At 42.4% G+C, this 27,969-nt stretch overlaps 1 protein-coding gene across 3 annotated transcripts; it reads left to right on the plus strand.

Moving 5' to 3' along the window:
- Positions 1-391: 391 nt before the first annotated feature.
- On the plus strand, positions 392-27,713 carry tp53bp2a (tumor protein p53 binding protein, 2a). 3 transcript variants are annotated; one of them, XM_088304542.1, is made up of 21 exons: positions 392-518; positions 763-901; positions 11,590-11,737; positions 12,321-12,434; positions 14,135-14,205; positions 14,758-14,859; positions 15,702-15,876; positions 15,993-16,174; positions 16,618-16,782; positions 18,219-18,266; positions 18,822-19,014; positions 19,999-20,049; positions 20,457-20,546; positions 20,718-20,839; positions 20,923-21,295; positions 21,967-22,802; positions 23,948-24,085; positions 24,160-24,293; positions 24,464-24,630; positions 25,125-25,324; positions 25,720-27,713. In XM_088304542.1, the coding sequence occupies exons 2-21, from the start codon at positions 875-877 to the stop codon at positions 25,759-25,761; spliced, it is 3,378 nt and encodes a 1,125-aa protein (XP_088160668.1). In that variant the 5' UTR covers positions 392-518; positions 763-874; the 3' UTR covers positions 25,762-27,713. The 3 variants fall into 3 exon arrangements, with proteins under 3 accessions (XP_088160668.1, XP_088160670.1, XP_088160669.1); XM_088304544.1 differs by lacking the exon at positions 19,999-20,049; XM_088304543.1 differs by lacking the exon at positions 18,219-18,266.
- Positions 27,714-27,969: the final 256 nt, after the last annotated feature.

Genomic DNA, 27,969 nt, shown 5'->3' on the forward strand with positions numbered 1-27,969 from the left:
TGTCCTAAATATCTAGCAATTTATCATAAATCATGATCTTTCTTACTAAAAATGCATTTTAAAAAAACATAAAACGGGGAAAACAGCGATTGTATTTTTTTTTCATTATTTCATGCAAAACAATATCATAGGCATATTCTTTTATAATTTTAATATTCATATTACAAACGTTGCACAGTTGAACTTATGCTTATGCTTATCTTTATTTTAATTATTTTCACTGACCTATGATTTCAAAACAGTTTTCCAAATGATGGAGGGATTATGGATATACACCTTTTGAGCATAATTATTCAATACATATAAAATATCTTAAATATGTTTTGACTGTACACTGCGGGGTGGAGGTTTTTTTTTAAACGACTCGGTCAGGGGGTTGGGCTTGCATTCCCCCTCCTCCTCCTCCTCCTTCTTGTCCTCCTTCCCACGTCACGTCATTCTGGGCTCGGCTGTGACCTAACGAGCACCGCCGTCCATCAAAGCGGAGTTTGTGGCTCTTTACCTTCGTCTTTTCACGGGTAAGTCTTATCTTAAACACGCTCCATACAACAGAATCTGGTTTGATAAACAAGCCGTGTGTCACCAAGGTGAAAATATTTTTCCCCTGAAGGCGTTCATCGAGCTCGTAACGAATGTGTGCAAAGTAGTTAAGTCGAAACTTTCCTAGCGGAGGAGGCCATGTTATTGGTTGCAACAGGTCGGCGGTGGATGTGTTTTTGTTCTGACAATAACTCGAAATATTTTGTTTTCCTTAAACGGCAGGACGGAGGGGAGAAAGTCTCCTTGCCCAAAGCAGCTTCACGGGCTGAGCGGGTATTAAAGTCTCTCCGCTTTCGTCGAAACTGCCAGTGGTGCGGATTCATGCTGAAGCTAAATGCGGTACGAAGCTAAAATGATGCCGGTGAGTTGTTATTTTCTACATGCACCTTTTATTTTCTTCCTGTTTAAAATCTAATTTTTGATCGTCAAAACGCACAAAACGTTGCCTCTTATTAAAGTGGCGAATGTGCTGTCTACGGCTTTCGTTGTCTTTCATTGTTTGATGTTTCTGCTGTAAAAGTGACATAACGTCCTGTGTTTACTTTCTGACGTATGGTACGGTTGACACTCATCTCGGGACATTTATCATGTTAGTATAACGGGTGGGGAGAGCGCCGAATGCATTTATGTTATGTTTTTCTACAATAAATTTCGGTGGTGCTTTGAGAAGTCAGTTTAAGACACTAGTATCTCAAATCTTCAGTTCTCCATCGACATGAATGGAAATTACATCGTGTTCTACACTCCTCGTCCAAAAACCCCCCAAAGGTTTGTCATTTGTCTTGCTGAATTTGAAAACTATCATAAATACTGTACTTTAAACATCGAGCGATAGCATAATTAAATACAATTTAAATAATTAAAACTGTGCATCTTGATTTAATGCTGCAATTGATTTTGTTGTACTATACCCTCTTGAGAGCCTAAAAGGCATTTAAATTTATTGAACTAATAACATCTTTAATTCCCATTAAAATGTCTTAATCTGAACACATAATATATAAGATTTTATGATTGCGAATAGTCCCAAATTTCAAAATAAATAAATTGGACCATAATAGCGAACCATCACTACAGCGGAACCAACAAAACAGTGATGTGGTTTTAATTGTGACTTTCGAAGGTGATATCTTGCTGAGTGGTGAATGCTTGAGAAGGTAGTGAATGCTGGATTTGTCAATTTGATCATTTTTCCCCCCATTGTCAATTGAAGACCTTTAACATAAACCCTCACCTTTTTTGTTGCCTTTTGCAAACTTATCTAATGATGACCTCTTTGAATATAACTAAATCCGTTTGCTGAAAAACTCACCTATCTCTACCATAGTTTTATGCCCTTTCTTGATCATACTTTGATACCTCCTAAATGCTCTTTACCTTTTGAGACGTGCCATGTTAGCAGAGGAGTAGCTAACGTTGGCCACCAGCTGTTAGCGTGATGGAAGACTTCAGTTGAGGGCCGACAGGCAGGCGAGGCAGGGTGGTGTAAACTATTAAAATTGATGCAGAGAACGGTCCAGATCACTATTGGCAACGATAGGAAGTCAACAGCTGATCACCTGCTACGTACTCAGCGTAAGTGTCCAACTAAAGTTAAGTGATTTGCATTAAATCAATTTAACCATATCTATATGAGGTAAAAAACACAATGGTAATAGGTTGCTCAGGCTTATGCTTGGAATTGGTATTTGTTTGCGCAAATACATTCACAATTTGTTTTTAAAATTGTAATTCAAACATATAGTGAGGTTTCAGCGTATTCAATATGCTTCATGCAAAATGTCAAGTAATCCCTCACGTTGCATTTTTAAGGATTCTGTTCCCTTCCACTCCGACTGGTGCTTCTAGTAAGACGGCTCAATCAGTGTATGAATCACCTTTAGCGGCGGCAACGAGGTTGCATTTAGATGACTTCCTCCTGGTGCGTGACCTGCGCCCCCCCTCACCCCGCCGCAGCGTTTATCAGCATGTGGATGGCCGTAAATATCGGCATCCTTTCAAGATTACTTTCATTACCGATCACATTCCTTTGAGGCTGTCACTCATTGAATTTATTTACACAAGTGTTCCAATGAGATAGAGCCCCTGGGGTTTGCCTGATTAAAAAAACAAAACAAAAACAAACCGGCATCTGTACGCCACCTCCGATACGAGGTATTGTCTCGAAATGACAGACGTAACCCATTGCCCCGCTTGTACAGGCACGGGGAAGGCTGAAGAGAATGCAGTGTTGTAATTGCTTCCCAGGATTGTAAATAGAGGGGGAGGGACTTGTTTAGTGAACACAATGAGCTGCAGAGACTCTTCAGCTGCGTAATGTAGAGAGCAGATTGTATGTGACTGTGCCGTCGCAGCGCGCACCGATAAGTGACAGACACCTTTTACAGCTCAAGATGTCACGTATGCCTCTGATTTACTGTCAGGCTCCATTCAAACTTGCCTTTTGATCGAGGATTGGACAGTGAAACCGTTCGAGGTTGAGTGTAATCCATTTTAGGATGATGGTTAACCTCTCATAAGTTCCTGCTCTGAAACTAGTTATTTGATTTTGGCCACCATAAAAGCTTTGTAGACTTTGTTGGCAATGTTAAAAGTATAGTAGAGAGTGACTGTTTACTGCTCCACATAATAGTTATTATTGTTAACAAAAACTGATGAAATAACAAACTAAAATTAAAAAAAAAATAAACAAAATGAAAGTAAAAAAATACTTAAAAAAAAATACTAACTGAAACACAAATGTCAGTTTGTTGAAGAGAAACATGCCACTCATTTTGACACCAATGGTAAGCGTCATCGGAGTTGTGTTTTTAATCATTTGGTTTAAATTGTTTTCCTGCCGGATCTGTTGAAATGCATCTTCACATAAAACCTGACTGTGGTGCAAAACTGGTCGGGGATCGCTGTACTGTGCTGAAAAAATATCATCGTCGACGTCATTGACAATAATATGATAATCATCTTAAAAGCTCTTATGTCCTAATTTGGTCAATTTCATACTGAACTTGTTTCATACAGAACTTTCCCAGATATGTAAACATGCAAAGAAAGTTTTTTTCAAATAAGTCAATAAAATTTGTGTTCATAATGCTTCGATTTAATAATAATAATTCAGATTAAAGCCACTTGATTACCGTACAACTTCCATACCATGTTGCACTACTGCGGTTGGTAACCCAAACCAAGCGTGTCGATTTGGATCATTTGATACCCCGTACATTTGCTTTCCTTAGCAGACGGACCTAAACACAGATAATGTTGAAATGGTACAGAGCAGATCCTTCCAAACCGCTGACATTATTGGCCCACCGCTGCCATGTAACGACCAATTTCACACGCTATGAGCGCGTATATAATTGTAAATTTAGAGTTAAATATTTGGTTTGACAAGATGAGCAGTGAACAGTCACCAACACATTTGTACACATTTGTCTTTTTTTTTTTTTTGCTCCGAAACATCAACACGCTCCGGTGTCCCGCGTTGGTGGGAAAATGAGCGTTTGTGTGTCAACAGAAACCCAAACAAGCTTTTTCTGCGGCGCGATAGGCCTAGCTTCTGTGTTGTTACGTAAGCACGTACGTCGACACCAGGGTTGACCAAGGGCAATGTTTTTTACTTTTACCTTCGAAGAGAGTTGTCAGTGTGACCATGGATCGTGAGGAGAAATGATACTTAATGGTGTTTGTCCATTTGTCGTCTCAGCACCGACTGCTATGGTATTCTTCTCACCATACAGCAATGCACTGACGTGCTTGTGCGTGTCTGACCGCTTGTCGTACAGAATTTAGAGTCCAAGTGGTACAATTCCAGTGGACATTTTGGCGGCTCTGTCTGAGGAAACACAAGGAGCATGGGGGTAGGGGGACTTGCCATTGCTCCATTTTCAGGTCTACATATTTTGTGCTTGTATTGTGTTCTTGCAAGCAGTCAGCCATCCATTTATTTTGTTGACTGCTTTCCATTCAGTGGCTGGAGATGATCCCTCTGACTAAGGCTGGACGATGTCGACCGGATTGCTGATTATGAACTGCATAAAGAGGTGGCCTCACCTAGACCAAAAGTCAATTTGGGCCGAGGCAAAAAGTCCATCTGGGTGTCATTTGTTTTTTGTTTTTTGCTGCCTTGCCTTTTTTGAAGGATTCATGATGACATATTGGAGCTGTGTCAACTCAGAAAGCTGCGGCGGGGACAGTTGCGATGGCCACCAAGGGAAATGGCTGCTGCAGTGTCTCACCGCCGGGCAGTAATCACATTCGGAGGTGACTCTCCTAGCTTCTTGATTAATTTGCTTATCTCAGCTAGAAGCAAAAGTGTGCGACGAACCCACTAAGATTACCCTCCGGAGGAATCGTCAAGGATACGACTTTTGCAGTTGATTCCTGTTTTTCCTCTCAAGGCATTGGATTGGATGTTGTGTGTCCAAGAGATTTTTGATGTATCATACCTTTACTGCGACAATCAAAGGGTTGAAATGATTACTGGAATAATCCTAATACTTGGATTACAAATAGTCTTGAAGCTTCACACTGATCATATATTTATCGACATTTATATGATGACAAATAGCCAAACAACTCGGTGTCTAAATAATTTGGCACAATGGCGGCAAGCTGTGTGAAAGAGTGCTTAAAAGACAATTTCCAAAAGCTTGGGATCGGTTCACCTTAAATAAATAAATAAGATGTCAATGTACATTGCCTATCACAGAGCAGAATTAATATATGCCAACGCAATGTGATTTTAGCTAACTTCAACCTCTAGTTAGAAGACATTACAATGACCTCACTAGTGGTCAAGAATAGACACTGCTGAAACACTTTCAATCGCTTTATTGAACAAACTGTTAAAATGCATGCATAATTAGCATATTCATACGTGAGCTCCTGTGGCCACAACTGATGTCTATGTACCCAGCACGTGGTTCGCCAGTTTAACAGACAGCCACTAGCTTTGCGCTCACAACGGCCAGCTCTTTGCTCCCATTTGCTGACACCCACGTCACTCACCGGGGCAGGCCTCACATTGATTAGCCACAAAGTGGACAATAATAATAACCTGCACATTCCTGAGTTTTATCTCTTAAGAATCCAGACATTCAATCCCAGGTACGTATTTTTGTTTATTTTATTACACGCAGTGCGGTTAAGTAGCTTTTTGAAAATGTCGGCCACTAATTAATAATCACAAAATCAATGTATATCAACGGTCAAATAATTGATTGTAAAAAAAAAAAATAGCTGCAGTCCTATAGATCTCTTAAGATTTTTTTTTTTTGCTGTCTTGTACCTAATGTATTGATGAGGGATGGAGCATTGACATAAACCCACAAATGAGCTTGCTTCTGATTTTGTGGACAAGGCTTGGCAGGCAGAGCGCTACTGGCCACTATGGGAACTCTAACAACTGAAACTTGCTGCCATTGTCCATTTGTGTTGAAACCAATTGTCACAACTAATTATCTGATTATGCCAAGCCGCAAGTTCTGTCACAAAGGGCTGACTCTACTATTAGCAGTAGTGGTTCACATATCTGACTCTTCATAATTCATATAGCTCTCAGTCTTGCCAAGGTGTGGTCCGCCTCTCACCCTTCATTCAGTCAGTTGATAGGCTGCAGCCCCTGCAATGTACGCCCCTGAACATAAGTAACGTAGAAAATGCCCGGCTGCATAAATCAATGTTTTCCCCAACACTGGAGTGAAAAGTCAACTTTTTCCACGTCTTTCCTGCGGAGGTGAATACAAAGAACTAATTGAGAGCACAAAAATGTAGCTCTGCACAGATCGACAGGCAGGATAGCTTATCTCACTTGGACGCGTTTCCAAATGCCAAATGAAGATAATGAATTCCTTCTGACAGCGTGAGTTTTTTTTTTTTTTCTTCCTCTAGCCAGTACTCATGTGGAATGTGAGAGGATGACCTTACATTTTGCTGGTTATCCTGTTGTTGCAGAGTAACTCAATTACAGAGCCATCCCCTGTGATCTGTCTGTGGCCGCAAATAGGAAAGTGCCCCTTTCAGAAAGGTTTCATCGCTCTTAACTCAATATGCGACCAATCACGTCAGAACAAAGGTCTTCAGAGGCGAATTGACACTGACAAGGACAACGAGGGATTCAAGGGGTTGACATATGGATTTGAGATTGATGCAGGTGCTTTTAACCCACCTCTGTTCGAATTTTCATTGGCTTTCAAAGGCTGCGGATTCACATGCCGTAAGACATGAATCATTTGCCAACTGCACTGCGTGTGTTCACCCATTTTCTGCCGCCCATATCTGAATAATCAGCAGGAGACTGCCCCACTCCTGTTGAGCGTTCCTCCCCGACTGTGATTGGCTGTGGCTGCAGTGTTGACGTTTGAAACTTTGATCGTCTCACCGTCTAAACAAGAATGCCGCAGCTTTCTTCAGGCATGCAATCCGTGGCTTCAAATGACTTTAAGGCCAAATGGCGATCTAAAGTCTTGTTCCTTGTTGAGTTTGGATTACTTGGGTACGTTTGGAATGCTGACTTGCCTTGCTTTTAAACCGCATCAGTAAAAAGTATGTCCATCATAGCAATGCGACGCAGTGTAACCCGCTGATGAATTCCTCGGAACCCACATAGTGCTGGGTGTATGCAAACAAAGAATGAAGTTGCATTTTGACTCCTCTCAACATCCAGAATATTTACATACCTCCCCAGAAGCGTGCAAACGCAAAGAGGCGAGCTTTTGTTTTCACATCTGATTTGCTTATTTTATAAACCCCTCATAGACTTGGCAGGGCGCCTTCCGCATCATTGCGTGGTCATGTGAGCAATAAACTATGTTGACAGTTGAATTATTTTGGTCCCAGTCATATTATAAGTGTAATCAGAACTTTTTTTTGGTCCATCCACCCAGCTTCTATCTATCCATTATCTGTCTGCTCACCGTACAAACGACAACACCCAACTCTCCGTTCCTGCAGTTTTATTTACCTCTTCAATGCTGAAGTCGGAATTACACTTTGGCTCTCTGACAAAAGTTCATTCAAAAATATTGTAGTTTGAAACGTTAATGTTCATGATCATCGCAATTGTTTAGTATGTTTTGAATCTTTCATTTACCATTTATGATGTAATATATCCACTGTACAGCTCATGAAAACCCTGTCTCAGAGATAATTATTTTTTTTTTAGCTATTGTGATATGCTGTTGTCTGGTTGTCACACAATGGGAAGACCCGCACAACAATTCACATATTTAGGGCTGAAACACTCAAATAATTAAAATAATGGTACAACAGAATCCCCCCAAAAAGGATGTACAGAACCAAACAAATCTGCAACGTTTGGCGAAAACATGGCTTTATTGGCACCTTGGCCTAAATATTGACACTTCCCTTCTCCGCAAGCTTAATGCGGCACAAATGATTGTCTTTCACGTCAATAACCAAGAGAAACTGCTCCCGTGTCTTTCCTGTTCCAAGTCCCTCATTGCCAGCTCAATTTCCTCGTCTTCCCTTTTTCAAGATGGCTAATCAAGAAAGTGCTGCCAGCTGCAGGTGCTCTAACTGCGCCTTAGATGTCTTTTTGTTGCACTGCCTCACACGTGTCGACGGTTTGATGTAGCTGCCTTTCAATCGGAGGGATTGTGTTTTTGTCCCTAAAAGAGCGGCTTGTGCACGTTCCACCAGCGTAATTGGACATGCTTTCAGTCAGTCATACAGTGTACTTAATATATAGTTCCTATCCTTGTTTATTACAATCTTTACAAGAATGGACACTTGCAATATTAACATTGTTAATGATTCGTCAGCTGCTGGCACAGTAAACTGCCTACAGAGTTGCAACAAGCCCAGTTTAAGCTTACCCTTGTAATACTGAGAAGCTGGAATTTTTATTTATTTATTTTTTATGTAGCAGATTAATTTAATCCTCGAGATGTGGTTCCAATGCCTCAGCCGTATCGCGGCTCTACTTTAAGAGTATCTACAGTGAACCCTGCTGAGTTCAAGCCCACATGCCCTCGCTATAATTGCCAGTTTGTCATTTTGAAGCTGTCATAGCAGTCCAAAACGCTGGGAAAGAGTATTCCATCTCCGATTATGTTAGAACTCGATCACGATCATAGTGATAGACTCGCCTTCAGGCCGATGTACTTGCTCTGTGTCGCCATTCTGATGTTCGGTTATCTAAGGCAGTGCGTTCTCGGAGCTTATCCCATTTGTTTTGACAACCTCATCTGTTTTTTTTTTGTTGTTGTTGTTTTTTTCAATTGTCTTACACTGTTCTGTTTAGATGAATGTTGTTAACATGCATGTGGAGCCAAGAGCAAACAAATGAAGACGCCATTTTAATGTGCCATAAACCATGATCGTATGATACTTCTTAATCAGCTGGATAATATTTAACAAGGAGCAGGAATTGACAGTTAACTTGACGTGTGTTATATTACAAAAATATACTCAGCTGTGGCCCAAAATCCAAAATACAACTATATCATTTATTTTACCTACGTCCACTCCTATTTTCTGTTATCCAATCAGTATTGCGAAGAATTGACGTCTCCAAAATTGAACGCGATATGGTTATTTCATTCTGGCCAATTTGATTATGCACACACCTGCAGTGTCCTGCATCAAATATTTACTTGCTCGTTACAAGATCGTTTTGGCTCTGGTGCATCAACTTTAGTGCAAAGAGGAATTGGCTTTTCAGCAGGCACCATTCCCCTACCTCCTTCCACTGTTTTCTCCCCCCCCCCCCCAACCCCCTTGCTGTGTTGTCTCTCCTCCACTCTCTAAATATTAGCAGGGTCATTTGAATGTCCTACATTGCTGGGAAGTTTTTGATGATGTCAGCTGCTCTGCTGTTGGAATCCCGAGTACAGTGAAGCCAACGCTTAGTTTAAGATCATTCGCCATGGTAACTAAACAACCAGGTTTCCAACAATGGTGGTGAGCAAACAGGAGTAGGAAATGTTGTGTCGTCATCCTTGTGACCGGCGCTGTTTATCGCTCCCTCACCTGGCCGCATTACTCTCGACGATGACTCACTAGCGGATTCATATTATCAATGGAGGGCTTTTATCTGCATCTTAATTGAGCAGACCATTTTAGTTGTGTCGTAGGCGACTCTTGCATGTTGCTAAGGAAACGTGACTCCTTCCCCCAGCGTCATTGATCTACTTGAAGATGAAAAGGGGAGCAGATAAAGCCACTTTCGGCCGTGTCACAATTGCCCTCTCTTGCCGCGCAGTATAAAGGCAACTCCGATACTTTTGTTTCTGGCTAATAGCTTTTGGCTGCCTTGCATAATCGCTCCCATGAAGCTTTTGTGACCTGGCTGACCTAAATTGTTCCCACCGTGGCCTCTGTAGGCAACAGCATTCCGAGAATAGAAACCATTTAACAGCCAAACCTGGGGTTGGAGAATAAGGGGGAAAACAACGAAACACGACGGCCACTTATCCGTAGCAGCTCAATATTATAAACCAGGACCTGATGCAGTGTGGTACTCCACTGCTTTTAACTGAGCCTTATCAAAGCTGCCATTCCTACCGTGTGATCAGATTACATCTGAGAGCATATTCCTGTGTTGGCCCCAAAGCCTCTTAGGCATTAGATTAGACTAGATTAGATTAGATTCTGCTTTATTGTCATGCCACGCTACTATTAAATGCAGTGTTACCAGAAGTGCACAAAGCTTTTAAGTGCAGTGATGGACACATAAAGATACAACGCAACATGTTTTTTTATTAAGAATAAATTACAGCAGTATAGCGTGAAATAAGTGCATTCATATGCATCTCAGGAGTTGCATAACTATACTCTGCAAGAAATGACCAAATGAAAACACAGATTATTAGCCTAAAGTGTTGCTGTGTCTTCGCTCTTGACGAGGCAGTGACCTGCCGCTATTTGCAAGGGACATGGACTACCTCTCAAAAAGGTTAGTAGTTGCCTATAGGTACCACAAGATGGCAGCAAAGCTCTTTTTCTATTAAACAAGATTATGGCTTGATGAAATGAAGCTCTTCTCCTTACTTGAACATGGTTCCTTGGCACCAGGATGCCACCTTATTTCATGCGTTTTTTTCCCCCCTGCTTGTTCTTTGTTAGCATTCACTTTCTAACTGATGTGTTCAAATCCGCATGAAGTCCTGCTAGACTATATATTGAAGCAGAAAAACAGCTAGCCCAAATCGAGATGATAGGGCTTTGCCAAGCCGGGGAAATCGTCACGATGGTGTCAACACTAGTTAGCGGACACATGGTACGGGATGAAATGGAATTTTGGAAGCTGGCCTCTGATTTCGTTGTTGACACAGAGGAATGCGGGCCGGCCTGCTGGTACTGCTATCCGTGAAGCAAGACACACACACACATACGCTGAAATAAGATACCGATTGATGGGATTCATGTTGTTGCTGCTTCCACATAGATGGAACACCAGGATAGTATGTGCATAGTAGTACCTCTAGATACCAAGCATGCAGCAGCTAGTGAGCTGTTCTTCAAAAAAGAAGCCAAAAGTTTAATTGCCATTCCCAGTTGGAATTTAATCATAAAGTTAAGATAATTATACTTTAAGTTAACCCGACCAGGTAATTTAGGAAAGTCCGCTAGCTTAATGCCAAGATGCTAAGCAAAAACAGAACAAGCATCAGTATTTTAATTATCATGCTTTCAGGAGTGCTCGCATTTATCCTCCGTGAAAGATGACTAACATTACTGCAGCCTACTAAATCGCTTAGTTGCGCCCATATTTTACTCTGTGTTAATGTATGCATTTATGAATTAAATATACTGCCCCCTGGTGGCCAAGGCGCGCACATCAGAAGGAGCACTGATAATAAGCTCTGAAGCATGAAATCATGATGCACCAAATGTGTAGTACTTTACTGTAGAGCCCTGTAATAAAAATAAATAAATAAATTACAAAAATAAAAATTTGTGGTCCGAACAGATTCATAACATTTCCATTATTTTCATTGAGGAAAGAGGCTTTGAAACAGTCTTTTAATTGTGTGTATTGTATCTGAACTTGTTTGTCTTATCAAGCCTCTCTCTCTTTCCCCTCAGATGTTCCTGACAGTTTACCTCAGTAATAATGATCAGCATTTTACTGAGGTTCCCATCACTCCGGAAACGCTATGTCGGGACGTGGTGGACTTGTGCAAGGAGGCAGGAGAGGCCGACTGTCACCTGTCAGAAATGTGGCGTGGTTCTGGTGAGCGACCAAATGACCTTATTATGATGTTTTTGCAAAGTAGCCTCCATGGATATGACCGGTGTGTTGGGCTTGAAGGCCTCTTGGTGCTCTCAAATGCAAATGGAATCCATAATCTGCGCAACAAACTCAAGCACCCAGAACCCCGTCTAGCATCTTACCCATTTCTGAGTCGCATTCCCACTTGGAGCTGAAGGAGGTAGTTGCGTCTGTGTTTCCATGGTGACGCTGTGCCAATTACCATGTTTGAGGACTTGCGCAAGTAGCGTGAAGGGGAACTGCTAAAAAGCCATTTCGCAGTGCAGACTATTCTCCTTTTTCGACATCTGCTTGACTGCGACGTTTTATGATATGGAACGACTTGAATCAATTGTTTCCTGAATGGGTAATGAATTACTTGGCTCCAAAATCGGCAAGAGTAATTGACGGCGTATCAATCATGTTCTTTGAGGTCATTTGAAGCGTATGCTGAAGACAATGATGGCTTTGATTCTGTCGCCGTACTGAGTTAATGTGACATGTCATTTACATGCATCAATGTTGTCTGGGTGTCGAGTAAACGTTGCTATCCTGCGTGTTGCAGAGAGAGCCGTTGGGGACGGAGAGCGGATGCTGGATGTGCTCCAACGAAGGGGACAACACAGGGCGGAGGTGCGCTTCTTTCTGCGTCACAATCGAGCCCCAAGTAGAGAATCTGGTAAGTGTGCGGATCTCTGTTTCTTCACCCCACAGCAGTGGAAAATTGCCAATTTCATCCATACCTGCCCTCTAAATAACTCATTCAGTATTGATAGACAAACATCAAAAATCGGTATCATAGCTGTCCGTTATAAGATATTTGTTCCATGACCTTTCTCGAAATCGCAGTTGATCCATTCTCGCCACCAAAAATAAACTAAAAAAAAAGGTAAAACAAATATCCCCAGAAAAAAAAGTCTATAATATTGTATTTGAGAAAAAGAGTATTGACAAAATTAAATAGAATGTGAAATGAACAGTCTCAGTAAAAAGTGGTATTAGTCATGGTTTTGCAGAGGATAAAGAATATATGCCTGTCAGTGATCTTCGATTACCCGCCTACATGTAATACTCCAAGGTTTGTGTTCGTATCCTTTGCCAAAAGAATTTTACCACTGTCATTACTTTTCTTAGCCTGTCTGCGGCTGCGTTAGCATTGAGCTAGCAGGCTTTAGGGCATTATGTGGGTGTTTGAAATACACAGCGTGTAGTTCTTTGTTTTATGTTAGTTTGACAATAAACTTTAACTCTGAGTGGCAATAAACATCTTAAAACATGTTTTTTGTAGAATTACTCACCATCTGCCAAGTGCAGGATTTTGAGTTGTGGTCCCTTCCTACATGTCGTACTCGCATCTGAAATCTCCCAAAAAATCAAACAATTGCTTATACCCCAAAAGACTGAAGTGAGCCCACTCGTATCTTAAGATACCACCTTGTTTTGTTGCGGTACCGTCAGAGCAGGATTAGAACACAGGGTCTCCCAGTCAAGTTGGCATAATGTCCTTACCTTTCTGTTTTCCTTAAGAACATGGAAAACCCGAGTATTTTTGGTGGTGTGCGATCCTCTCAGCCCTCAGTTGCGTAACTAAGCCCCTTTTGCCCCCTCGCCGCTTGAGTCTGGCCGAGAGATTAGACACTTGTTTTCTCTTCCTGTTATCTGAGCCCCTCTTATTTTCCCACAGTTTGCTCACCTCTCCCTAGGATTTATGACACTGTCCCTTCATACCTATTCCTCTTATTGTAAAGGTCATTTTATTTGGTTTGTGGTGGTTATGCAGTCATTACCAAGCAGGCAGCGAAGTACAGATTCTGAAAAATGTTTTACTTGGCTCTTATGTTTACCTGTCTGCCTATTTAACATGCATGATAGGATCTCATAGGTCGTCGAAAGCCATTATGCAAGCTCAAGGCTTAGGTCATGGAGCAGGGCTTTATAAGATCTAAACTGCAAGTCCCCCAACTCCCCAACGATAAAAATGTAAGCAACCTGTTCCGACGGTCTGTAGCTTCCTCAGCCCTCATGTAGGCAAAAGCGTATTTGCTTGACCCTCCTCCCACCAGTCGCTCGGTTATGTATGAAGTTAAATCCCGAGACTGCCGGACACAAAGAGTGCTCTTGTTTCCCAGAGGAGGGGGAAATCATTGAGCGGCAGCCAGCCTTTTGTATTGCACCCTGCTGCTGTGCATCCAGTACGGCAGCACCCGTGAGATAACGCAGAAAGACGCGTGCATTGCTTTGTATGCGCCCTTTTTTGGAGGGATTGTCAGAGCTGCCTGTGAAGGGGAAAAATTACCGTTGTTATTTTTGTCATTTTTTTCTTTGCCCTTTTTGACGTACTCATGTCTGACCGGTTGCTTTATCATGTTGCTTGCTTAGGGGGATCCAGAGGTTTTGAGTCAAAGAGAAATGGGGTGAAGGGCCCTTCTGACAGAAGGATGGAGAATGGGGTGAGTGCCTGAATGTATCACACTTTTTTTTAATAAAAAAAAAAAGTTATGATTGAAGATAATAAGCAAGATCTTGTTTTGCTTTGGTGGGATTCACTATCGAGTAATTGTAATGAAAAAAAATGTATAATATACATTTTTGAACTCGTGTTCATCCTTTAATGACTTGCCATTGTCTTTGAAGCACATCATGTTAACTAAGTATGTGACCCACTATCTTGTTTCTCTATACTGTGCAACGAGGGAACTCATTAATTCCGAATGTTAAATGCAAATTAGATATTTAATGGGGGGGTGTCTGTACAAAGACTTTCTTGTTCATGTACTTAACCGCCAAGGTCTGCTTGACTTTCAAGCTTTTCTAATTGTATAAAAAAAACAATAGCAACATTTACACGCAAAGTTTGCCTTGATAAAACACTTCATGAAACTAAAATTGTGTAAAACCTCTTTGTGCTTATGGTTAGAATGCAAGTCTTATAGTAGTATATGTTAATTCACGATAAATTTGCAATTTGCAATCAATGTTTTTTGGATAATTTTATTTCCCAGGTGTCAACTCCCAGGATGGACATGACTTTAGCCGAGCTACAGGAGATGGCAGCCAGGCAGCAGCAGCAGATCGAAGCTCAACAGCAACTGCTCGCTTCCAAGGTACAAACCAGCACGAGAGAAGGACGATAGATGAAAGGCCAGACTGGGGCTGGTAGAGATGATTGGATATGGAGGATGAAGAGCTTAAGTGGTGGTGGTGGTGATAAAAGTAACAGCAAGCGGATGGAAGAATAGTGAAAAGGAGATTAAAGGAGGGGCTGGAGTTAAAAAAAGAAAATGACGATTTTAAGATCAGGAGGTTGTTCTTTACAGGTAGGCTGAATAGCTGCAGGTGAATTGTTTAGAAACGGAGATGCCTGAGACAGATTCCTCCTCTCTGAGCCTTTTCCCCTCGCGTTTCTAGCAGACATGTGGTTTATGTCAAGATGGAGGATACAAAACCTAAATATCATTTCTCTTGGCGCAATTTCTGTACTTAAGTACATTTTTCAGATCTTTGACCACAAGAAGGATTAAAGGGTGGAATGTGTTGTTTTGTCCCAGCCTAAAATAAACACATTCTGATGTTGTAACATTCTGCATTTAATAAAAAAAGAAACGTACGTAAAGTGTAGATTTTCAGTTATCATTATCTAAGTTTACACCCCCACAAGGCTGATTGGTGGAACAGCAGGCGCCCAAATTGAGGACTGTTGTCAGTTCTATCCTGTGCTGCCGGGAGTGTTTCAATGTCAATGAGTATGCTTTGGTTTTAAAACAAAAATAATGACCCAAAAAAAAATTATTGCATATGTACAATAATTTGTTATAATTTCTGGTGAAATTTAGTATACCTCAGTCATTTTTTTCTTTCACGCACATACACAAGTTGAATCAGTACTTCTTTTACCAGATCCTTTTATTTTTTTTTCTTTGAGTATTTTTGCCACCTTTGCCACCAGGAGCAGCGACTGCGCTACTTGAAGCAGCAGGAGCAGCGTCATCAGCAGCAAGCCTCTGAGCAGGAGAAGCTGCAGCGCCTGCGAGACAACATCGAGAACCAAGAGGGTCGCCTCAAGAAGGTCCGAGCCCTCAAGGGTCAAGTGGAGCAGAAGCGCCTCAGCAACGGCAAGCTTGGTAAGCTCCCAAAAAACAGCATATGAGTTATGAGTATTACATTCATACGCATCGGCAGACATGGATTTAGAAGGACAATCAGTTGTTGTTTCCTCACCCCTTATTCTTGTGTGCAGTGGAGGAGATCGAGCAGATGAACAACCTCTTCCAGCAGAAGCAGAGAGAGCTGGTGATGGCCGCGTCCAAGGTGGAGGAGCTTAGCCGACAGCTGGACTTGCTCAAAAGTGGCAAAGTGGACAACTTTCATGACAACCACAGCTCCGTGGCTGAACTGGAACGCCTCTACAAGGAGCTACAGGTATGTGCTTGGGGGGGGGAAATGGGCTTTCAGAACTTTACGACCGCCCTAGTGACTATTTTTCAAGGAAGTGATGAGCGAGTTTAATTTCCCACATTTGACAGATGATAAAAAGTCATTCTAAGAGAATTGAATATAAACTAAAAAGAGTATTGATGTGAATAGAAAGATTTAGAACATCATTTACAAAATGAAGCATGCCAACTCATAATACAAGTCAAATAAAACAAAGGACAGTCATATTAAAATAACTAGAACATTTTGGCTAATTTTTAGAAACTTACAAAAGCATGCAAAGCAGATGCAGTGTACATAAAATATATAAATCAGTCTCGCCTCATAAAACCACAGCAAAAGACATTTTTTTTATTATACCATGTTGGCAACGATAGGCCAAACTTGTTTTGACTTGAATTAAGTTCAACTTTGAACTCTCTCGTCAGCTGAGGAACAAGCTCAACCAGGACCAAAACACCAAACTGCAGCAGCAGCGCGAGAACCTGAACAAGCGCAACATGGAGGCCGCCGCCATGGACAAGAGGATCAGCGAGCTCCGCGATCGGCTGTGGAAAAAGAAGGCGGCGCTGCAGCAGAAAGAGAACGTACCTGTAAGCATCGCACGCATTACTCAACCAATTTCACACAAGGTCATAAGGAACGGTCTTGTTCATAGTAATCTCTAGTGGCTATTTTTATTTATTTATTTATATTTTACTGAAACCTGAGACCCACTTTGCACTCAAGTGTTCTGTACAGTGAACCCAATTAATGGTTCAGTACCAGCTGTGGTAGGTTGAAATCCTCACGATCTTATAATGGAATTAACCGTAGAAAAATTCCCAAACATGTGATCTGAAACTCCGGAGAGTGATTAATGCTAATTTTTGCAATAATTCAAAACTTTCAAACGACTACTTTAACACACAGTAAGTAAGGTGAATGTTTGGAAGGCTGGGAGGTCAAAAGTTGAAGCGCGATTTAAGGGCAGAACATTTCTTGATTTTTTGTGACTCAGTGTTCCACTTCAGCTTGTCTGTTACGTTCCATTTGGAGGGAAACAACTCCCATAACATACGAGTGAACTCACAAGTGCCCTGCTGACATTGCAGACAAGCCGTAATGTTCAGGGGAGATGTTATCTTCTCTGGCTTGCAACAGGAAAAGGGCGAGATCGCCAATTTTTCCTTAAAGGGCATGCAACCATCTTTTTTTTTTTTTTTTTTTTTGTGTGTGTGTGTGTGTGGGGGGGCAAAAACAATCTTGGAGAAATGTTTAATGTGGAATACAGGTTCTCCACATCCGCAAAGTGACATTATTTTTTTGTTTAAAATTAATTGTAAACAAATAAATGAGTAATTCTAGTTAGGATTGACCGAATAGTTAATTACTGGATTTGTTTTTTGTTTTTTTTTCATTTTAATTGGGTCACGTTCATCACGACCCAACAGAAGGCTGCAGGTGCGTATCAATAAATTGAGAAATTGTGAAAAACTAAAAAAAAAATGAAATCAATTACAATACTGCAAAAGACAGTTTAATGTTCTTTATTGTAATTAGCCAGGATTTGGCATTTTGAAACGTTTAATAGACCTACTGAAAAAAAATAACTTTTCTATCATTGGGGGTACTGTTACACTTTTTTTCCCTTGAAAAGGCCCATTTCATTTTTTACATGCACAATAAAGTATTAGTAGTCTCTCATTTAGATGGGAGGTCCAAAAAAGGTTCTTGCGAGGAGGTGATTCATCCACCCTGCCCGGAATCACAATGAGCGGGCCTTTTTCACTCCCACACAAAGACTTTTATCCATCACAAGCTGCTCTCTCCTCCAGCCCAACAAACAGTGCCTGGCTCACTTCTAACACACACACACACACCCCCACACACACACTGCGCTCACTAAAGCTAGTCTTCCCTCTGTGAGTCAGAGTTCAGCTGAGCCCAAAAGCAGGGGTAATATTTCATAGGAACTAAAACGAGGGGCAGTGTTGGCTATTTTTTATTTTGAACTGCTGTTGCATGTTTGTGCTTTTGTTCTCCCAAGAATGGCTATTCCAGTAAAGAGAGGGCTTCAAAAGACGCACATCCTCAGGTAATAAAAACTAGCATCGGCAGGAACATCTGTTCCCTATTTTCCTCTATCGGCAGTTTGACTTTGCACAGGTTTTTTTTTGGCTCTTAAACAGAACAGTGATAGGCGTACTGAGTCAGTTGCGTCCAGTTTTTCAGGGGCAGTGCATGTTGACACATTGCACGTTGACATGGTACTTTTTGGTGTACTAATCCACTCGAGCTGAAAAGTGAAAGTATTACTAATTGCTTACACAGCGGTGAATGATGGCTGTTTATTGGGGCGAGAAAAACTAATGGGTGCTCGTAAACCAAGGTACCACTTTACTTTTGCTTAAAAAAACAAAAGGGCGCCACATAATGGCTGAGTTTTGAAATTTAAGTTCTTGCGTTGTTTTTGTATTTGTCAGTCACCCTCGGCATGCTCCACATGTTTCTGTACTTGTACCAAAATATCTAAATAGTCAGTGTCATTCTATTTTATGTTTTGAAATCTGAAACTGTTTTATCTTGGCTATTCTCGCATATCCGAATCTGAAATTCTAATGACGATTATGATTTATTTTCCTGTCCCCAGGTGCCTTCCGATGGCCCAGCCAATCAACAACAGTCAGGCGGTCCATCTCGTGTGGCAGCGGTCGGCCCGTACATCCAGTCGTCCACACTGCCCCGCGGTGGCTCGGGCAGACACGAGCTGCTTGTAAAGCCGGCCTATCCGGACGGTACCTCCACTTTGCCGACGCACGATCTGCAGAGCAAGGCCGGAACAGGTGAGATGCGCACTGGATGTCGCTTTTAAAGATCTGCACTGTCTCACGCCTTCTCATTTTCAACCGAAATAGCCTCTTAACGCACGGGTGGACAAATTATGGCGAGTTCTTTAAGTTGGCCCATTGAGCCTTAACATTAACCACACCCATTAATTTTGAAAAAAAAAAAAAAACATTTGTACTGTACTTGCATACCTAAATGGACCGCTCTGGTTGTGCTCACGTTGTAACGAGGGATATTTGTACATCAGAGAAGGACCTACTTTAAAAATCAAAAATGGCGCATCAGTACAAATATTTGCCCAGCACTATCTTATTAACTAGTCAAAATCACACATGACTATCACAAACAGACCAATTTTTGGCATATTACAAGACTGCGCTGCCCCCAGCAGGAGCGGAGAGGTGTGACGCTCCCGAGGCACGTGACGTCACTCTGAGCTCAGAAGGTAGCGAGTTCACATCCTGCTTTGCTGTGTTTGTTCCTGAGCATCAACTTTCAAAAGAGCCTTGTTTTGGTTCTTGAATCTTTTTTTGTTGTTGCTTTTTTTGCAGTGACCTGTTGATGTGAACTTTGTAAAAGGGAGCAATTAAATCTTCCTTGGTCCTTCCTGGTAATTTCTTAAAAAGTGTCTTGTAGACCCAACAACTAATTTCATATTTAAAATATATTACCATCTTTGTTCAAATAGCTGCTTCCTCTCTCGTGGACACCGGACGCGTTCCTGTCAAAAATGTGCCGTATTTGTACAAAATAAGTTTTACGCATGCCTCATACTGTCTGTAGGTTGAGCAAATGCTATGCTCAAAAATTAGCCTACGCATTTTCTATTAAATCAATCTACCCAGCCATGTTGTTTATATACTGAGCTGTTGATTTGGATTTACGTTTTGTAGCATCTTAGACCCCTGCAGCAGCTAACGTGTCCATCTCTAAGGCCATACTGTGTTTTTTCTTTTTCTTTTGGAATGCGTCATCCTCAGAAGCCATTTTCTTACTTGAGCCTCTAAAAGAACTTCGAGCCAAGAGAAAAGGTAGAAAAAAGTGTTGTTGGGCGTGCTTCTTACTGGCTTTCTATTTGAAGACTTGTTGTTCTCACTTGATCTTCTGTTGTGCAATAAGCTTTTTGCGAGTGCCTTTGAAGTAACGTCCAACCACCCCTTCCCTTCCCACTAGCTTCCCAGCTTTGTTTTTTTTTCAGTTGAAGTGCCATTTTTTTTTATCATATTATACCCAATGTACAATGCGCTGTTTCTTCCTCAAGATTTTTATAACTGCCACTTTGCCCAGTAAAAATGAACAGCAGCGCCACAGGAAAAAAATGCAATAATCCAGTGTTATAGTATAAAATGATGCAGTAACCTGAAGGGGAGTGCTTCCTCCTCTACAAACTGGCTCTATTATTATTTTTGTTCATCTTCTGTTCTTGTGTGTCCTACAGGGCACCAATCATCGAAACTGGAGTCCAACGGTCAAGTTCCAGCTTCTTCAACACTCCCACGAATGACATCTCACTCTCACAAAGACCAAGGTAACAATATACACTTGTACAAAAGTTGAACTGGGCTTTAAAAGGATTTTGAAGAATACAATTTAATTATTGCTGAGAAAAATGGTTTTTAATATTTGTTTGGTATCAGGACAAATCCAAATCCCACGAGTGGAGAAAAAAAATCAAAACTTTTTCTGGTCTTGTGATTAGATGACCCCGAGCCCAAGAGGGACAGGAAAGTGCGTCCGTTTTCCATGTTTGAGCCAACCGAGGTTCCCGCCACCTCACTCCGCAAAAACCAGAGCAGTGATGACTTGGTCAGGGATGCCCAGGTGATGCAAAGCAAATAAAATATCACAATCTTTGTGGAAAAACAAAACTGTGTTTTCAGATGGTTTTCTCTTTATCTTCTTAGTCTGCTCCCAAGGCACCAGTCAAGGTCCCACCGCCTGTGCCTACCAAACCAAAAGGCCCGAATGTCATCCCGTATGGCAAACAGGGCCTCAACACGGGCACCTTCCCTAAAGCTAAGCCACACAGTAGCCAGCCACAACCTGGCCACGGCCACAGTCACGTCCCTCTCCCGCCCTCCCAGAGCCAGACACTCCCCCTGCCGCCGAAACAGGACCCGCCTCCCGCAGCCACCGTGCGGCCTTTCACCCCGGAGCTGCCTTCTTCCAAGCCGCAGACCCTCGCCGCCAGCTCCATCTACTCCATGTACACCCAGCAGGCTGGCATCCAGGGGGCCCTCAACAGGTCGCAAAGCCGCACCAACGGCTTTGTCAGTGGTAAGCCCGTCGCAAGAAACAGATATTACAATATTCATCAACGCTAAAATCAAAAACGTATATTTTTGTCAGCATGATTTGCGTTTTGCGTCATACAATGCAGTTGATGGAAGTTTAATCTTTTTATTTTACTTGTCAGAGGAGCAACTCATAAGAGATGTTATGCCCTGGTCTTATCTCTGGTCGAATAACAAACTTGGATATCCTCCAGACAGTTCAGAGAAGGGGTCACCATCCTTTTTCAAATTGAACTGATTAGTGTGAATGCACACTTCTGAAATTCACTCGAATTACCTTTAAATACATTTTACTAAAAATGACTATGTGAAGACACTGATAACGGTAATAAAAAGAGAAATAGGCAACACTTTTTCCCAAGAAACTCTGCCAGTGTTTACATTGACAAATGATCATTTATTCAGCATTCCTAGAAAATTACAATCTCCCATCACTGGTGTGCTATTTTTGGAACGTTCCTGTGGGCTACTCGCGTGGTCCTTCGGGGGCTCCCAGGTGCCCACGGGCACCAAGTTGGTGATGCCTGATTTTGGATTTAGTCTTATCAAACATGTATTCGTTGTGTTTGAGAGAGGAGGTGGGCGGGATGTGCATTCAGGGACTTGCCTTTGCATGGCTTCTTATCACCAACACCAGATGTGTATTATTTGTAGTGTATGGAAAGCCGGTGATTCCCAGCGGAGGCTCACAGCACCCAGAGAACCCCTACCTGGAACGTCGCTCCCCGGCGCTTGAATCTGAGGTGGACCACGGAGGGAACCAGTCGGGCGCCACTCCGTCCGAGGGCGGCCAACCGGAGACGGAGCGCATCCCCCGACCCCTCAGCCCCACCAAGCTGCTCCCGTTCATTTCCAACCCTTACCGGCACCAGAGCGATGGCGACCTGGAGGCCCTCAGGAAGAAGCTCTACAATGCCCCCAGGCCGCTGAAGAAGCGCAGCTCCATCACGGAGCCGGAAGGACCCGCGGGGCCCAACATCCAGAAGCTCCTCTATCAGAAAACCACCCTGGCAGCCATGGAAACCACTGTGATCACGCCGGCCACTCCTAGTGAAGCGGAGAAGGGGGCGGAGTTACCCGTGGGGCCACACCTTCCTGGCCCCTTGAGCGGCGCAGAGAACCACCCGTCGGATGTGGGACGATCTATGGAGGGACCCCAGTTCCCAGGTGGGAACTTTCACATTCCAGCTCCCGCTGAACAAAGCAAGCCGCCCTCCGCCATCCTCAACACGGAACACATCGTCCCCCCTCCTCCTCCGTCACACCCGGCCCCTCGCCCTGAAGACGCGCACTTCCCACCGCCGCCGCCCCCTGCCGGTGTGGACGACCCGCTCCCCAACCTCCCCCCTCCTCCTCCGGAGGGCTTCCTGGAAGAATTCCCGCCGTACCCTCCGCCTCCGTACCCCAGCGGTGCTGAGCAGGACAGCCTGGGGGAGGACACCTTTAACATGAAAGCGCCTGAAGTCACGGGTCAGGTTGCGCTGCCCCCGGTAAGAACCAATTTATTGAATGGCATGGCATGTTGGATTTAAACCCGACTCTGTCACTTTAACTCTGGCTCATTTGAAACCCAAATGAAATTTGAAACGTTACTTCAAAATGCATATCTGAACCACAAACCCTAAATCTTTGAGTAAACCAGGCTAACTAACCCGCCCTAACTTCAACCCCTATTTTAAACTGTAAACCTGCCTTGAAACCTTACTTTTAAATCCTAACTGACTGTGGCTGATAATTTCAAACCCTAACCCTTCACCTGAAACGCTGAATAACCCAGGTGTAAACCATGAGACCGGCCTTGAAATCTTAACACTTGAAACTTTTAATTTGAAACCCCAATCTTCGATTGAAACCCGACTCGGGCTTCAAACTCAATAAAGCTACCTTGCAACTCGAATTGCAACCTAAGCTTTGTTTGAAACCCTGACTCTTGCTGGGAACCCTAAATTGAAACCCTACCCTTTGCTTAAAACCCAGGCCCAGGCTTGCAATCCTAATTTGAAACTCTGACCCAGGTTTTCCAGGCCCCTAATTGGAGACCCGATCTTGAAAACCTAACCCTCGGAAAAAGAGCAGAAAACTAAATGTATACATAAATGACATGTCTTTTTAAATCACTTCGTTTGTTCACTCGTCTAAATTTTTGTTGAGTCAACAGTCATGAGCTGGGTCAACGTTATATAATTAGATAATCGCCATCAAGCAATGCTATTGTTTCTTGAAGAAAATGCTCCTTATTCTACTTAGACTAAGTAGAGGTTCAGCCTACTTTTCTCCCAGGTTTCAACACTCCTCATTAGCTAACACATACTTTGTGTTAAAAATAAACGCCAGTTTACATGTCCTTGTGATCCCATCGTCAGAGGAGGATTTGTTAAGGTTTTACCCCAAAAATGCGACCAATTAGAAATCAGCGTCGTGGCCTATTTATCCCGACCCTCGGCCCCTCTTTTCTTTGTCCGGCTAATCAGATTGCATAACACTTAATTAAGAGAGGTGAAGTTGTTTCTTACAGCTCGGTTTAATTGTGCAAAATCACGTACCGCCCTCCTGCTCTCAGTTGAGCGCAAACACGACGAAGAGCGGACGCCTTTCACCCCGCCGGTACACTCATTGCTACGGTCGTTTCTTAAAGGGCAAAAGGACCAACCTGCGCAAACTCGGCTCGGAACGGATCGACCACAACATGAGAGTCAAGTTCAACCCGCTGGCTCTGCTGCTCGACTCCTCGCTGGAGGGAGAGTTCGACTTGGTCCAGAGAATCATCTATGAGGTAAACGCTCAAAAACCAAAAATGCGCACCTTCTCTGCTTGGGATTTACGCTTGACGTCCAAATCCACGTCCAGGTGGAGGACCCCAGCCAGCCCAACGACGAAGGTATCACCGCGCTACACAACGCCGTGTGCGCCGGACACACTGAGATTGTGAAGTTTCTCGTCCAGTACGGCGTCAACGTCAACGCTGCAGACAGTGATGGCTGGTGAGTTGCTTTTTAGAAAGACTTAATCAGATTTCCAATTTGAATTTTAATTTTCCCCTCGCTTAGAGAAATGACAAATGATATGAAAACACGAAAGCCAAAAAGCATCATGCTTGGGAAAAAGGAAAATAGACAATTTCTGACCCCGGTCTCTTCTTTTTGGACCACAGGACGCCTCTTCACTGCGCCGCCTCCTGCAACAACGTTCAAGTGTGCAAGTTTCTGGTGGAGTCGGCCGCTGCCGTCTTCAACACGACATACAGCGACATGCAGACGGCGGCTGACAAGTGTGAGGAGATGGAGGAAGGTTACACCCAGTGCTCCCAGTTCCTCTACGGTCAGTTAGAAGTTATTTCTGCTTTGCTTTGTTGACCATCTACAATATAAAGCGACAACATAATTCATCGGAATAATTTGAGCAGCAACATATACAGAGACAGAGGACACAACAAAAGACAATTAACAATTGTATTTTTAAACACAAACCATATAATGATAATGAATGCTGATAATTTACATATAATGCAAAACCGCAGAGACGGCCTAACGGAAATTAGCAATGTAGTAATTCAAAACCTACTTTTAATGGCTCAGCAATTACAAAAACGGAGCATACAATACTCCCAGGCGTATATGCTCTCTGCTCTACGGGAACAACAAATACTGGAGCTGCCCAGCACATTATGAGACAACATTGAAGACTCATAACTCTAAAATCAGGATTTTCCTGTACACTGTTAAAAAAAAAAAAATCACGAAACACAAAATAAGTGAATTGATGGAATATTGGTTTGTCAAATGGCTCATTTTTCTGTGTACGTTTGTCTGCAGGTGTTCAAGAGAAGATGGGCATCATGAACAGGGGCGTGGTCTATGCCCTGTGGGACTTCACGGGCGAGAATCCCGACGAGCTGTCCTTCCGTGAGGGGGACTGCATGACGGTCGTCCGCAGAGAGGACGAGGATGAAATTGAGTGGTGGTGGGCGCGCCTGGGAGACGAGGAGGGCTATATTCCCCGCAACCTCCTTGGGGTAAGAAAAGATTCAGTCCCTGAAGCCGGTTTTGTTGAGCGACGCGAAATTCAGCAGGCATGCTTGTTAAGAGTAAAAAATAAAATAAAGAAAACATGCCCAAAAAGGCACAGGAAGTTGGCCATTTTGTTTGAAAGCAGCCAAATTTGGGTCGATTTAGTACTTCTTTCCAAAATCGTTAGAACTCATTAAATTTGTTCCAGCCCCCGATGTCATCCATTTTAGTGGCAAGCAGACAATTTAGATTTAATTTGGTCATTTCCAATCTTGCCCTGTAAATCGTTAAAGATTCGCAAAGAAAAAAAATCAGGTTGTAAGGGATAGCACATAATTTCTCTCACCCTCTAGTTACATTGTTATTAATGCTTCTCATCTCTCCCCCCCCACCCTTGCAGCTTTACCCACGAATAAAGCCACGACAGAGAAGTCTCGCTTAAGGATTCCTGCACATTTCAACATATGCACACTAACCCACACATACACTACTCTGTTGATATATTGGGCTTTCGGGTAAAATTTCAGGATCTCAGGCTGAAGGACTCCCAGAACGGTATCGAGGTAAATAACCCTCTGTTGAGAGTTTTGCCATTGAGCTCCACTGAAACATCAAACAGATTGACATGCGTATTCTAAAGTTTAGAGGAGGGTCACATTAGATTCACCTGTTATGGTAGAAGTACATTTTAGGGTCATCCTGAAATTTCACACCGTAGCCCAATCTCGCTAGCTTTTTGTGAGTAGTGTGTTCATATACAGGCACAGACGCACACACTGGCTCACACAATCCGGGAAGAGAAGGAAACTGCTGCAAAGAAGAAACACTAATGCAGAGGTGGGGAGCCTAAACCTGTTGGGGGGAAAAAAATGTTCAACACGACCTATCTGTTCGTTAATTTAGTAAGGCCCGCCAAGGACTATTTCTTTATTTTATTTTTATTTTTTTTAAATCCAAGGCTCCCCACTCATGCGCTAAAATGAAGGATGGACTAATGAACACTTTGTGGCCCAACTGTGGCACTTTTCTCCACACTAATGGCATTTTCCCCCGATTCACGATTTGTTAGGGTTTTTTTTTTTTTATTACTTTTGTCTGAATTGCTAAAGTGACCCGAAACTGGATGTTTCCGGTTTCGTTAGTTGAACAGCGTCAAATGCTAAGTTAGCGTGACAATCGTTAGCGGAGGCTTGTTTCTAATGGACTGTGCCTCTCTTTGTATCACTGTACTGAAGCTGTAAAGTCTCTTTAGCAAAGCTAAAAAAGAAAATTCTGTGTACAATTTGATTCATTACTTTTCCTCACGTAGCCAATGACGCCAGAAAGCCTTTGAGCGTTTGTGATATCCATCTTAAGGTAAGGTCCATGCACTAGTAGGCTCTTTTGTCCTCACTCGTCACTCGTCACACGTTATCACGCGTTTTCCAATTGTACCTTCCACTACTGTTAACATTTCTGCACACTAGTAGGACTACTTCAAAATACTTGTATGACAACTAGTAAGGGTAAAGTTGTACTAGTTGACATGCACATTACTAGTATTGGAAGCCATTTGAGCATGAATAGAATAGTAGTTATATCGCACAAATGCTGAAGCATATTTCCATAAAACAATTTGATAACCATCTTAAGGTACTTGTTGGCCAACGTCATTCTACTAGTGCACTGAATGGTTCTACTAGTGATGTTAGAGAGCTTACCAGTACGTTGACCTTAAGCTGTATATCGAATAAATGCTCATACAGATTCCTTTTTAGCCATTGGAGCATATATTCAATATATTTGATATCCAGCCTAAAGTCCATGCACTAGCATAAAGTGGCACCAGTAGTCGGGGGAGAAAAAAACCTGACTGATTTTTATATATCAAGGATATCAGCTTATGAGTATACTAGTAGCCCAAATGTATTACTTGGAGTGGGAGGGGGGGAAACTGTTACGAGTAATACACAATCGCATGACTAGTTGCTGAGTTGTCTTACTGGTGAGGATGAAAAAGAGTTTACTGGATGTCAAGGATAGTTAATAAATGCTTGTTGTGCTTTGGCTGAGATGCCACTACTTGTATAAATGTGCTTCTTTGTCACAAACTAGTGATTTGACACCATAAGAGTAAATATGAACGCCATTCCCACATTAGTGAAGTAATATTCATTGACCAGTCGAGTTGACCACCACGAAACCGAGTTAAGTTGATGACTTCCCATGTGTTCCTAATTTACAGACTTTCTCAGTAAAATCTAACACGATGGAACTCGCATACTTCACCATGCATATCTCACAGTGCAGATATATTTATTTTTGTTACCATGTTTCAATATGCTGTTTCAGAAGTATAACCTCAAATGTACTGTAGTATTTTCAACATTTATAATAAAAATACTTTGTACCACGCCAAGCTTGTTTTTTTCCCCCTTATTCATGGTCATCCCTATGAACATTTTTAGAAGAGGACTGTAAGAGTCTGGGCTGGGGGACACTCACACCGCTGCATGTGATTTTTATTTTTTTTTCAATTTAAATATGGGTGAAATATTTTAGCAAGTAATTTAAAAAAAGAATAAGAAAAACAATGCATCATATTGCATCTTGCTGTACCTCTGAGTAGTGGCGACGTCTTTACTACAGTCTGTAGTGCTGTATTATAGCG

This window comes from Idiotropiscis lumnitzeri, chromosome 9 (assembly GCF_059441095.1).
Source record: "Idiotropiscis lumnitzeri isolate Australia: NSW breed Sydney's pygmy pipehorse chromosome 9, RoL_Ilum_1.0, whole genome shotgun sequence".
Taxonomy (NCBI): Eukaryota; Metazoa; Chordata; class Actinopteri; order Syngnathiformes; family Syngnathidae; genus Idiotropiscis; species Idiotropiscis lumnitzeri.